Genomic DNA, 14,472 nt, shown 5'->3' with positions numbered 1-14,472 from the left:
CTCGTGCGCATGCGTAAGTTTTTCCACGCCTGTCGGTTGCATCATTCACCTGTGAGCAGGCTTTGAGTGAGGAGTGGTCCACCCCCTCGGCGGATTTTCATTGTCAGGAAATGGCAGAATGATTTGGGCTTTTATTCCATCAGAATTTTTTCAGAAACTGTTAGAGACTGGCAGCTGGAAACCATTAGAAAAATTTATCTGGCTTTCGGTGAAAATGTTACGGGCTTGGTAGAGAATAAGGAGTGTTACTGTCGCTTTAAGGACGGCCCCCAGCGGCTGTGGGGCGCGCCGCGCTTTGAAGCCACCATCGACAGGCTGAACGACCATTTCATTTCTAAACGGATGGCTGTCTGGATCCGTGACCATCGTGTGCCATTTCTCTGGTTATCACAAGAGCTGGACATCAACCATTTTCCGGCAGATTTCACTTTTAACAAGAGATTTTGTCATGGAAAGCTGAGCGGAGGCTTCGCGCGTCACGATGGATTCACTACTGGAGCGAGACAAAACCACCTCCGTTTTGGTCTCACAGGACGGCTTTGAGATGGCGTTCAGACAGCTGTCGGTGGTTTTTCCATTGAGTGATTATCCGAGAAATTGTGGATGTGCCTGGACATGCCAGAACATGTCCCGTGAGGCTTCATCACAGCGTTGCTGTGCACCATGCGGCACCGCCGCGACGTGCAAAGCCTCCGATCCTCTTTCCATGACAAAAACACCTGTAACAGTGGAATGTGCCATTCATTTACAAACTGGATGATGTGTTTTATCCGGGACGTCGTCTGACTAGCACAGGAATTGCAGAAGACGTGGACATCAGCACTTTTTCGGCACATTGAGACAGACGTGCGGAGGAATTCGGTGGAAAAACCACCGACAGCTGTCTGAACGCCATCTCAAAGCTGTCCTGTGAGACCAAAATGGAGGTGGTTTTGTCTCGCTCCAGTAGCGAATCCATTGTGACGCGAAGCCTCTGCTCGGATTTCCATGACAGAATCTCTTGTTAAAAGTGAAATCTGCCGGAAAATGGTTGATGTCCAGCTCTTGTGATAACCAGAGAAATGGCACATGATGGTCACGGATCCAGACAGCCATTCGTTTAGAAATGAAATGGTCGTTCAGCCTGTTGATGGCGGCTTCAGAGCGCGGCGCGCCCCACAGCCGCTGGGGGCCGTCATTAAAGCGACAGTAACACTCCTTATTCTCTACCAAGCCCGTAACATTTTCACCAAAAGCCAGATCAATTTTTCTAATGGTTTCCAGCTGCCAGTCTCTAACAGTTTCTGAAAAAATTCTGATGGAAAAAAAGCCCAAATCATTCCGCCATTTCCTGACAATGAAAATCCACCGAGGGGGTGGACCACTCCTCACTCAAAGCCTGCTCACAGGCGAATGACGCAACCGACAGGCGTGGAAAAACTCATGCATGCGCACGAGGGTTCAAGCTTGTCTGACGCAATCACACGTGATTCAAATCCATATGGTTTTTGAAAAAAATAATAAGGTCGGATACTTTTCTAATAGACCTCGTATTAGGTGATCTGTTAGGACCTTTCACTACACAACAAGCCATATTATTCCAGGTGTTTGTAATAAAATACTCCAAACAAAACAGACACCCCTCCACAACAGCAGGCAGCTGATCATGCGGACACTGAGTTAGCTTAAACACTGCTTCTAGTTTCAGTATGCAATGGATATATTTGGTAAAATTCATACCTGTAAATAACAGATGATAACACCTTAAAGTATAAAAACACTTATTTCCAGTGTGGTCCTCAGTGTACAGACACAAGGAGTGGGCAATGAGGCCATTAACAACAGGTTCCTTGTACATTTCACATTTATAAGCCTTTTCACACTCTCGCTCTCTTGCGGGTCTCACTCGCGAGGTCAAAGAGCAAGAGGTGTAAACTGCAGTGTCGAGGCATCATGACTGACTGTGTGGGTAGTGAGAATGACAGAGACTTTGATTATTTTTCCCGTTGGAGTGTTTATTCATTGAAAGATTTTTGTGAAAACATGGTATTGGTGTCCAAAGAAGAAAAACTGAAGATTATGCTGCACACAAACTGAAATTTCAGGGTTTGCCCGACTCGACCCACTGCCGACCCAGACAGTGGCTATTCGTAAGCATAGAATCAGCTGATCACTGTTTCGCTTTGCAGACTTCTATAAATCTTGTGCACTATGTTTGTATTTCTGAAAGTGTGAAATAAATTATTTGTGAAGAATAAAATTAAATTAATCATGGATCTGATTGGTGAATGGCCACTGAATGGTGTCTCTAGTAAATAATCATGAAGTAACTGCCTGGCCCATACCTCTGCATATCATTTATTAGGCTGATAGACACATGTGCCTGTGATTTGGATCAATGAATAATGAACACAAGTGGGATAAAACACACTGATTTGTATCACAACAGACCAAGGCGACAGATTACGCTGCCCTTTTAAAAGATGACAACGGCAAATCATTCCCAGAGACCTGATATCCAAACTCGAGTCTGGCTGACTGGATGATAAGAGTGGCATGACTCGATGGTACTACCGCGCATTTAACCAGCGCACTGCCGCACAATTCGCCAGGCTACTGCACTGTGTGCTGCTGGATGCTGCGTTATATAAAGTAATTATTTGGTGGCGGATTAATCACTTGCTCTCAGAAATTGTCTGATAAATCCGTCACTAATCACTCTGGAAGCACAGCGCTTCACGAGGTGGAGAAAGCTTTGATAATCTCAAAGGTAATTATTTATAATTTTTATATTGTAATAGCTTGGTAAAACAGCTGCATTTTCACTCCTTGTAAGCATCTGTAAAAATATGTTTATTATGAATCTAGACAGTTGTTCGACTGATGCTGTCACTAACCGACCGAGCGTCTGTTTACGTTTTTACACCTCTTAACCTTTGAACCAATCTGGTGCTGCATGCGCATTCCCAGAGTGTGAAAAGGCTTATTCACACACCTACTGACCATGTTTCGAAGGTGGGAGAAAACCAGAATACCTGCAAGAAAACCCAAGCAGACAAGAGGAGAACATACAACCTCCACACAGAAAGGACCAGGTGGGAAGAGATCCCACGACCTTCTTCCTGTGAGGCAGCAGTGCTAACCACAATATCCCTGTGTCGCCTGAGTATACCAAAACTTTTCGTGCGGAATGCAGATTAGTCACACAACAAACTCAAAACACTGAAATATGGGCATTACAAAAGTTTTGGAAGAAACAACATATTGTGTGCCGTGCTGCCACCTGCTGGACAGATCAAGAATTTTCATCTTTCAAACGTGATTAAAATAAAAATAAAGCCTACAGTTAAGGGGTCTGTACACCCTTAAATACACATAAGTAAATACACTGCTTGTTGTAAAAATAAACAGGAAAATTAAACTCTATCATTATATAAGAAAATCAAATCTGCCAAACTCTAGGATTAGCATATAAAGTATGTTTTTTTTTTTTAAATAGAAAAGGCTGATAAGAGAAACGTGTTAGCTCAGAGGTATCTTAGGCTTTAATGTCTTTATCTTGGCTGTTGTTTTATTTCTACAGGTCAAAAACAATGTTTTAAATAATGATGTCTAACTGCGTCGTTCAGTAAACACAGAGGAAAAGTTCAAACTTCTGTGTCTCTTACCTGTTTTTCAGTCGAGCTTTGATGAAGTTTCTGCCAAACGGAGCCATGTCTCAAAGCGCCAAAGTAAAAAGAGCAACAATCCGGAGCGTTTTACAGTCGCGACAACACTTTGTTTCAGAGAAACTGTGAAACTATCACAAGAAAAACTGTCCGTCCCGTTCCAGCAGGGAGGGGATTTACCCCCCCACCTGCCAAGACTCAGGAAAAAAAAAAAAACAAAAAAAAACACACAACGTGACGCACATCAAAGTCAGCCGACAAAAGAAAAAAGTACGAATTTCTGTAAATGCGAAAAATTGTGAGTACATAAACTGGGCTTTAAGGAGTAACACACGAACATATATATAAAAAAAAAAAAAAAATTCCCCTTGAAATAAGCAAAGCATGCGCAAATAGGGGAGACTGGGTATAGTTGTAACAGCTATTTCAACACCTATACCTGTTCTCTTTTGGTTTTAGGGGACTCAAAAGTTGTCACAACATATTCACATTTGTATACCATTAACTATTGCTGGGTTGAACAGATCAATTCGCCGATTTTAAATCGATTCCCATTTTAATTCCCACAGATCAATTCACACATTCAAAGATCGATATATATATATATATATATATATATATATATATATATATATATATATATATATATATATATATATATATATATATATATATATGAGGTCTATTAGATAATAAACCGACCCCTTTTTTTTTTTAACTATATGGATTTGAATGACGTGCGATTACACCAATCATGCTTGAACCCTCGTGCGCATGCGTGAGTTTTTTCACGAGTGTCGGTGACTTCATTTCCCTGTGGGCAGGCCTTGAGTGAGATGTGGTCCCGCCCTCTCGGCTGAATTCCTTTGTTTCACACGCTGCTCGAGACGGCGCGCGTTGCTTTATCAAAATTTTTTCTGGACCTGTGAGGAATATCCGAGTGGACACTATTCGAGAAATTAAGCTGGTTTTCGGTGAAAAGTTTAACGGCTGATGAGAGATTATGGGGTGTTTCTGTCGGTTTAAAGACTTCCCACAGAACAGGACGTCACGCAGCGCTTCCAGGCGCTGTTGACAGGCGTGAAAAAACTCTTGCATGCCCACGAGGGTTCAAGTATGTCTGATGTAATCACACGTGATTCAAATCCATATGGTTTTTGAAAAAAATAATAAGGTTGGATACTTTTCTAATAGACCTCGTATATATATATATATATATATATATATATATATATTATATATATATATATATATATATATATATATATATATATATATATATATACGAGGTCTGTCAATAAAGTATAGGTCCTTTTTATTTTTTTCAAAAACCATATGGATTTCATTCATATGTTTTTACATCAGACATGCTTGAACCCTCGTGCGCATGTGTGAGTTTTTCCACGCCTGTCGGTGACGTCATTTGCCTGTGAGCACTCCTTGTGGGAGGAGTCGTCCAGCCCCTCGTCGGAATTCCTTTGTCTGAGAAGTTGCTGAGAGACTGGCGCTTTGTTTGATCAAAATGTTTTCTAAACCTGTGAGACACATCGAAGTGGACACGGTTCGAAAAATTAAGCTGGTTTTCGGTGAAAATTTTAACAGCTGATGAGAGATTTTGAGGTGATACTGTCACTTTAAGGACTTCACACGGAGCGAGATGTCGTGCAGCGCTCTCAGGCGCCGTCGTCAGCCTGTTTCAAACTGAAAACCTCCAAATTTCAGGCTGTATTGATCCAGGACGTCGTGAGAGGACAGGGAAGTTTCAGAAGAAGTCGGTTTCAGCATTTTATCTGGATATTCCACTGTTAAAGGAGATTTTTTTAATGCAAGACGTGCGGACGGATTGCAGCGACGGATTGCAGCGACGGATTGCAGCGTCGGCTCGCAGCCGCTGCAACGCTCCGCCACAGGAAAAACACCTCCGTTGGAAGCCTTAAGGACAAGTTGGAACATGTCCAGCTGTTAAACAATTTCTCATATACTCACTCCACTGAAAGCCATCAAAAGCCGCCTGGATTTTACAAATGGTTATCAACACGGAGGTGTTTTTCCTGTGCCGCCGCACCACACGCCTGGCTGTCTCTCACAGTTTCTGGAAAAATTTGATGCAGCAAAGCTCCAAATCGTTCAGACATTTTACTCGCAAAAAAAAATCCGACGAGGGGGGTGGACCACTGCTCACACAAAGCCTGCTCACAGGCGAATGACGCAACTGACAGGCATGAAAAAACTCACGCATGCTCACAAAGGTTCAAGCTTGGCTGATGCAAGCGCGCGTGATTCAAATCCATATGGTTTTTGCAAAAAATAAAAAAGTCGGATAGTTGATAGTTGATAATTGACGTTTCAAATCCTGCAAAACCTTGGAGAGGTCGCCGCGCTGCGAGATCTCAGTAACACTGAGAACTGCATTGAGACGCACTTTAACCGCTGCACACGTACAACACCATTAACATCGCAACATAAATTATTTTTATATTGTGCCTAAAAGTCTCATGAATATATTACTGTATCTGGGTTTATAGACGTTGTTATTGTGTTTATTTCATGTACACGTGACAAGGAGACACAAGGAGTGGGCAATGAGGCCATTAACAACAGGTTCCTTGTACATTTCACATTTATAAGCCTTTTCACACTCTCGCTCTCTTGCGGGTCTCACTCGCGAGGTCAAAGAGCAAGAGGTGTAAACTGCAGTGTCGAGGCATCATGACTGACTGTGTGGGCAGTGAGAATGACAGAGACTTTGATTATTTTTCCCGTTGGAGTGTTTATTCATTGAAAGATTTTTGTGAAAACATGGTATTGGTGTCCAAAGAAGAAAAACTGAAGATTATGCTGCACACAAACTGAAATTTCAGGGTTTGCCCGACTCGACCCACTGCCGACCCAGACAGTGGCTATTCGTAAGCATAGAATCAGCTGATCACTGTTTCGCTTTGCAGACTTCTATAAATCTTGTGCACTATGTTTGTATTTCTGAAAGTGTGAAATAAATTATTTGTGAAGAATAAAATTAAATTAATCATGGATCTGATTGGTGAATGGCCACTGAATGGTGTCTCTAGTAAATAATCATGAAGTAACTGCCTGGCCCATACCTCTGCATATCATTTATTAGGCTGATAGACACATGTGCCTGTGATTTGGATCAATGAATAATGAACACAAGTGGGATAAAACACACTGATTTGTATCACAACAGACCAAGGCGACAGATTACGCTGCCCTTTTAAAAGATGACAACGGCAAATCATTCCCAGAGACCTGATATCCAAACTCGAGTCTGGCTGACTGGATGATAAGAGTGGCATGACTCGATGGTACTACCGCGCATTTAACCAGCGCACTGCCGCACAATTCGCCAGGCTACTGCACTGTGTGCTGCTGGATGCTGCGTTATATAAAGTAATTATTTGGTGGCGGATTAATCACTTGCTCTCAGAAATTGTCTGATAAATCCGTCACTAATCACTCTGGAAGCACAGCGCTTCACGAGGTGGAGAAAGCTTTGATAATCTCAAAGGTAATTATTTATAATTTTTATATTGTAATAGCTTGGTAAAACAGCTGCATTTTCACTCCTTGTAAGCATCTGTAAAAATATGTTTATTATGAATCTAGACAGTTGTTCGACTGATGCTGTCACTAACCGACCGAGCGTCTGTTTACGTTTTTACACCTCTTAACCTTTGAACCAATCTGGTGCTGCATGCGCATTCCCAGAGTGTGAAAAGGCTTATTCACACACCTACTGACCATGTTTCGAAGGTGGGAGAAAACCAGAATACCTGCAAGAAAACCCAAGCAGACAAGAGGAGAACATACAACCTCCACACAGAAAGGACCAGGTGGGAAGAGATCCCACGACCTTCTTCCTGTGAGGCAGCAGTGCTAACCACAATATCCCTGTGTCGCCTGAGTATACCAAAACTTTTCGTGCGGAATGCAGATTAGTCACACAACAAACTCAAAACACTGAAATATGGGCATTACAAAAGTTTTGGAAGAAACAACATATTGTGTGCCATGCTGCCACCTGCTGGACAGATCAAGAATTTTCATCTTTCAAACGTGATTAAAATAAAAATAAAGCCTACAGTTAAGGGGTCTGTACACCCTTAAATACACATAAGTAAATACACTGCTTGTTGTAAAAATAAACAGGAAAATTAAACTCTATCATTATATAAGAAAATCAAATCTGCCAAACTCTAGGATTAGCATATAAAGTATGTTTTTTTTTTTTAAATAGAAAAGGCTGATAAGAGAAACGTGTTAGCTCAGAGGTATCTTAGGCTTTAATGTCTTTATCTTGGCTGTTGTTTTATTTCTACAGGTCAAAAACAATGTTTTAAATAATGATGTCTAACTGCGTCGTTCAGTAACACAGAGGAAAAGTTCAAACTTCTGTGTCTCTTACCTGTTTTTCAGTCGAGCTTTGATGAAGTTTCTGCCAAACGGAGCCATGTCTCAAAAGCGCCAAAGTAAAAAGAGCAACAATCCGGAGCGTTTTACAGTCGCGACAACACTTTGTTTCAGAGAAACTGTGAAACTATCACAAGAAAAACTGTCCGTCCCGTTCCAGCAGGGAGGGGATTTACCCCCCCACCTGCCAAGACTCAGGAAAAAAAAAAAAACAAAAAAAAACACACAACGTGACGCACATCAAAGTCAGCCGACAAAAGAAAAAAGTACGAATTTCTGTAAATGCGAAAAATTGTGAGTACATAAACTGGGCTTTAAGGAGTAACACACGAACATATATATAAAAAAAAAAAAAAATTCCCCTTGAAATAAGCAAAGCATGCGCAAATAGGGGAGACTGGGTATAGTTGTAACAGCTATTTCAACACCTATACCTGTTCTCTTTTGGTTTTAGGGGACTCAAAAGTTGTCACAACATATTCACATTTGTATACCATTAACTATTGCTGGGTTGAACAGATCAATTCGCCGATTTTAAATCGATTCCCATTTTAATTCCCACAGATCAATTCACACATTCAAAGATCGATATATATATATATATATATATATATATATATATATATATATATATATATATATATATATATATATATATATATGAGGTCTATTAGATAATAAACCGACCCCTTTTTTTTTAACTATATGGATTTGAATGACGTGCGATTACACCAATCATGCTTGAACCCTCGTGCGCATGCGTGAGTTTTTTCACGAGTGTCGGTGACTTCATTTCCCTGTGGGCAGGCCTTGAGTGAGATGTGGTCCCGCCCTCTCGGCTGAATTCCTTTGTTTCACACGCTGCTCGAGACGGCGCGCGTTGCTTTATCAAAATTTTTTCTGGACCTGTGAGGAATATCCGAGTGGACACTATTCGAGAAATTAAGCTGGTTTTCGGTGAAAAGTTTAACGGCTGATGAGAGATTATGGGGTGTTTCTGTCGGTGTAAAGACTTCCCACAGAACAGGACGTCACGCAGCGCTTCCAGGCGCTGTTGACAGGCGTGAAAAAACTCTTGCATGCCCACGAGGGTTCAAGTATGTCTGATGTAATCACACGTGATTCAAATCCATATGGTTTTTGAAAAAAATAATAAGGTTGGATACTTTTCTAATAGACCTCGTATATATATATATATATATATATATATATATATATATATATATATATATATATATATATATATATATATATATATATATATATATATATATATATATATATATACGAGGTCTGTCAATAAAGTATAGGTCCTTTTTATTTTTTTCAAAAACCATATGGATTTCATTCATATGTTTTTACATCAGACATGCTTGAACCCTCGTGCGCATGTGTGAGTTTTTCCACGCCTGTCGGTGACGTCATTTGCCTGTGAGCACTCCTTGTGGGAGGAGTCGTCCAGCCCCTCGTCGGAATTCCTTTGTCTGAGAAGTTGCTGAGAGACTGGCGCTTTGTTTGATCAAAATGTTTTCTAAACCTGTGAGACACATCGAAGTGGACACGGTTCGAAAAATTAAGCTGGTTTTCGGTGAAAATTTTAACAGCTGATGAGAGATTTTGAGGTGATACTGTCACTTTAAGGACTTCACACGGAGCGAGATGTCGTGCAGCGCTCTCAGGCGCCGTCGTCAGCCTGTTTCAAACTGAAAACCTCCAAATTTCAGGCTGTATTGATCCAGGACGTCGTGAGAGGACAGGGAAGTTTCAGAAGAAGTCGGTTTCAGCATTTTATCTGGATATTCCACTGTTAAAGGAGATTTTTTTAATGCAAGACGTGCGGACGGATTGCAGCGACGGATTGCAGCGACGGATTGCAGCGTCGGCTCGCAGCCGCTGCAACGCTCCGCCACAGGAAAAACACCTCCGTTGGAAGCCTTAAGGACAAGTTGGAACATGTCCAGCTGTTAAACAATTTCTCATATACTCACTCCACTGAAAGCCATCAAAAGCCGCCTGGATTTTACAAATGGTTATCAACACGGAGGTGTTTTTCCTGTGCCGCCGCACCACACGCCTGGCTGTCTCTCACAGTTTCTGGAAAAATTTGATGCAGCAAAGCTCCAAATCGTTCAGACATTTTACTCGCAAAAAAAATCCGACGAGGGGGGTGGACCACTGCTCACACAAAGCCTGCTCACAGGCGAATGACGCAACTGACAGGCATGAAAAAACTCACGCATGCTCACAAAGGTTCAAGCTTGGCTGATGCAAGCGCGCGTGATTCAAATCCATATGGTTTTTGCAAAAAATAAAAAAGTCGGATAGTTGATAGTTGATAATTGACGTTTCAAATCCTGCAAAACCTTGGAGAGGTCGCCGCGCTGCGAGATCTCAGTAACACTGAGAACTGCATTGAGACGCACTTTAACCGCTGCACACGTACAACACCATTAACATCGCAACATAAAATTATTTTTATATTGTGCCTAAAAGTCTCATGAATATATTACTGTATCTGGGTTTATAGACGTTGTTATTGTGTTTATTTCATGTACACGTGAGAATCTCAGGCTGTCTCTCCGTTATTTTCAGTGGGAGCTGCTGTGAGCTACAATCGCTTCCTGATCATGTCGTTCTGGGGGAAAGTGAAGTTTGCTCTTTAAAGTTTTGATTATTGTTCTTTACAACACTGTTTGTCCTCTTTGTTCCAGACTCATATATATAATATGAAATTCAGTTTGCGTTTATTAAATTCCACGCAGATTAAACGTAGCAGACAAGGATTATTCGTTGTAATTGTTTTAGCAAGTTTTCAGGGTATCATGCAGCAGTCTCTTATTAACGTGACAAAAAGCATAAAAAAAATTACATTTTTGTAGTATAATATTCATTTACAATTGTCATCATGTGGATTCTCTATGTTGTTTGACTGCAGCGACTCTCTGGCGGGCAAGGGATTATGGGATGAGGCAATAGGGCGAATACAGTTCACCCCAGTGTTGGAACACCGTCCCTGAAATAAAATGACGCTGCAGTTGGGCTGTTTCCGAGAGTTTGAAAATGATCATTTCTCTCCAGTGATTGTGGACCTTCTGGTTCTGATTTAGAAGCAGGTCCACAATTTATTCATCAACCTCTGTCAAAGACATTTAACGACGTCAATCATGACAACCCTGACTCTTGTCTGTTGTGGGCAAGAAAAGAGACTCATCTGCTGTTTAATTCACACAGTAGTTTTTTTTTTTTTTTCGTTCCTCATAACATGCCTTTGTCGTGGGACCGCACATGAAGGTTCTCTGGTCTGGACTGACTTTTCAGTCAGTCTTTTCCACCAGCACTCTGTGCGCGGCTGTGGAAAAGACTGACTGAAAAATCAGTCTGTGTGGCTGTGGGAAGTTCTCCTGCAGCGTGTCGCACAGTCAGTGCTGCAGACGCATGTATTTGTAGGGGAGATTGGGACCATTTGCCCCCGGAAAAGTTTTACATTTCTAACTCTCTGAAACACTATTGCCTGCATTTTGAGGGCCACATTTTGTGAAGTAAAGCCATAATTTTTTTAAAATGTTTAAATGTTTGTTACAGTCTTGCTTTAAAGCCAAAAGGAAGGCGGCATCAGGCCAAAAAATGGAAGGGTGTAGAAATGTACCTGCGTCAGGGCCAATGAACCAAGTATCTCTGGTGCCCTCTTTTGGCTGCCCTAGATCTGTTCGGTAATTCTGCCTTTCAGTATGTGTGTGTAAACTAAAAATACTACTCTATCATTCTGGGAGGGGGATTGGTCCATGCCATCAGTGTAATAGACATCATTATTAACTACTTCATTAATTTGCTGCCAGATGTCAATATAATACTAGTATGTTGCATAATTAGATTTATGCATGCACAGTGAAGGCAAGGCGGACCAACAGGGGGACCATTCGGTCGGCGACACCGGTGTAACAGCATAACTTACCCCCCTGGATATCTCCCCCGGGCAAATCTTCCCCCCCACCTCTGACAGGCAACATTCCTACAAGGCAGCACTGATAAACCCAAACCTTGAAAAGGCCCAATCAGGACAAACTTTAAACTTGATATTTCATGGATGTTTTATGATCCAAGATGAAGCAGTCTGATTGATGGTGAATGAAATAGGTGTTCTTTCTGTATGTATTTATATACAATGGTAATATTTCCTATTCTGAAGTATCCTTAACACCCGCTTCCAAATATACTCTACAAATATATGGACCTGATTTGGAAATGTGATGGAAAATGCTCCAATTTAGTTTTGCGTAAAATATCCACATAAAACACCCAGTACCATACCATCTTTATTTATAAAGCACTTTACTACAATCAAAGCCGACCCAAAGTGCTGTACACTAAAACATACAGTTAAAACATTAAGACATATATTTAAACAGGTTAATAAATAAATATAGCATACGTACACACAAACACACATACACAATACTGTGCAAAGAAACATATGTTTAAGAAACATAATAAAAATGAGGTGCTTATAATGTTTGCCACCTTTCTCAAATCTCTTTTATACAGACTAGGTCATAAATATAAAGAGTGGCAGATATGAATCAACAGAATAATATAAATGTAGCATGAAATTGACAAATATGATTATTTGAAACAGTGTGATTGTCACTGGACGAGCAGCTCGGCAGGGGAAAGAATTAATAAAGATTTGTTCAAATCATTTTTATCCACTAAATATTACAGCAAAGTGGTTTCATTTTTTAGTAGCATGAAGAATGAGTCAAACTTTAGAGTCCCAACTGGTGTTGAACTACATGGCAAGTGAGCCCACAATAAGTGAAGATCAAATGTATTCAAAAGAACGACGTCCCTGGAACAGATCTTTCTCTACACTGCTAAAACTCTCTAAACCTGTTGTGAGGACATCTAAAGTGTGGAGCAATGAAGCTGTAGAGGAGCTACGTGCATGCTTGGGTGCTACGGATTGGGATATGTTTGAGGCTTCAACAGACAGTCTAGATGACTACACGGACACTGTGACATCATATATTCATTTCTGTGAAGACAACATCATCCCACAGCATACCAGGGTGAGATATAACAATGACAAGCCCTGGTTCACACCTAAACTCCAGCAGCTCCATCAGCAGAAAGAGGTGGCTTTCAGAGAAGGAGACAGAGACAGCTATAGAGGTGCAAAGTACAGATTTAGCAAGGAGGTGGCAAAGGCTAAATCCATGTACAGTTCACATCTGCAGCAAAGGTTCTCTGCCAACGACTCGGCCTCTGTGTGGAGGGGGCTGAAAGAGATCACCAACTACAAGCCTAAAGCACTTCATTCTATTGACAACCTGAAGCTGGCCAGCGACCTGAACGTCTTCTATTCACGTTTTGAAGACATGTACTCACACCTTCTCCCCCCCCCCCCCCCCCCCCACAACTGGATATTCAAACACTCTGGACCTCCCCCTCCCCCCGCTGCCCTTTCAGTCCAAGAGGAGGACGTGAGAAGACGTTTCAAAAGGCTGAATCCACGTAAGGCCCCGGGCCCAGACTGTGTCTCTCCTGCCACCCTGAGACACTGCGCTGATGAGCTGGCCCCAGTCTTCACGGGGATCTTCAACACCTCCCTGGAGTCATGCCATATTCCAGTCTGTTTCAAGTCCTCCATCATAGTTCCAGTCCCCAAGAAACCACGCGTCACTGGACTTAATGACTACAGGCCTGTGGCTCTCACGTCTGTAGTCATGAAGACCTTCGAACGCCTGGTTTTATCCCACCTGAAGTCCATCACCGACCCCCTCCTGGACCCCCTGCAGTTTGCCTACAGAGCCAACAGGTCTGTAGATGACGCCATAAACCTGGCCCTGCACTCCATCCTGCAGCACCTGGACTCCCCAGGAACCTACGCTAGGATCCTGTTTGTGGACTTCAGCTCTGCATTCAACACCATCCTTCCAGCTTTGCTCCAGGACAAGCTTTCTCTGCTCCACGTGCCCAACTCCACCTGCAGGTGGATCACAGACTTCCTGACGGACCGGAGTCAGTGTGTGAGGCTGGGAAAGAATGTCTCGAACACTCGGGCTCTCAGCACAGGATCTCCACAGGGCTGTGTCCTTTCCCCTCTGCTCTTCTCCCTGTACACTAACTGCTGCACCTCCAGCCACGACTCTGTAAAGCTCATCAAGTTTGCGGACAACACCACCCTCATCGGACTCATTTCGGATGGGGATGAGTCTGCCTACAGGAGGGAGGTGGACCAGCTGGTGACCTGGTGCAGCAGCAACAACTTGGAGCTCAACGCCCAGAAAACAGTGGAGATGATCGTGGACTTCAGGAAAGCCACAGCCCCCCCCGTCCTCCCTCGTCCTCACCAACAGCCCCATCACCACTGTGGTCTGTCACCGCTTCCTCGGCACCA

General features: G+C 42.3%; 1 protein-coding gene across 2 annotated transcripts in view; it reads right to left on the bottom strand.

Annotated features, from left to right (window-relative positions):
- The window catches only part of rassf9 (Ras association domain family member 9), a 64,092-nt gene extending 55,853 nt beyond the window's left edge, over positions 1 to 8,239 (bottom strand). Inside the window, exon 1 of one of the 2 annotated variants that reach the window (XM_034175905.1) lies at positions 8,071 to 8,239. In XM_034175905.1, the coding sequence (XP_034031796.1) occupies positions 8,071 to 8,117 (47 nt within the window). In that variant the 5' untranslated portion in view covers positions 8,118 to 8,239. Of the gene's footprint in view, positions 1 to 3,647; positions 3,791 to 8,070 lie in introns of those variants that run through there. The other variant, XM_034175904.1, reaches the window with a different exon arrangement.
- Between the last annotated feature and the right edge of the window lie 6,233 nt (positions 8,240 to 14,472).

The sequence above is a fragment of the Thalassophryne amazonica genome, chromosome 8 (genome assembly GCF_902500255.1).
Source record: "Thalassophryne amazonica chromosome 8, fThaAma1.1, whole genome shotgun sequence".
Taxonomy (NCBI): Eukaryota; Metazoa; Chordata; class Actinopteri; order Batrachoidiformes; family Batrachoididae; genus Thalassophryne; species Thalassophryne amazonica.
The sequence above is the reverse complement of the archived record's forward strand: the minus strand, read 5'-3'. Positions and strand labels throughout refer to the sequence as shown.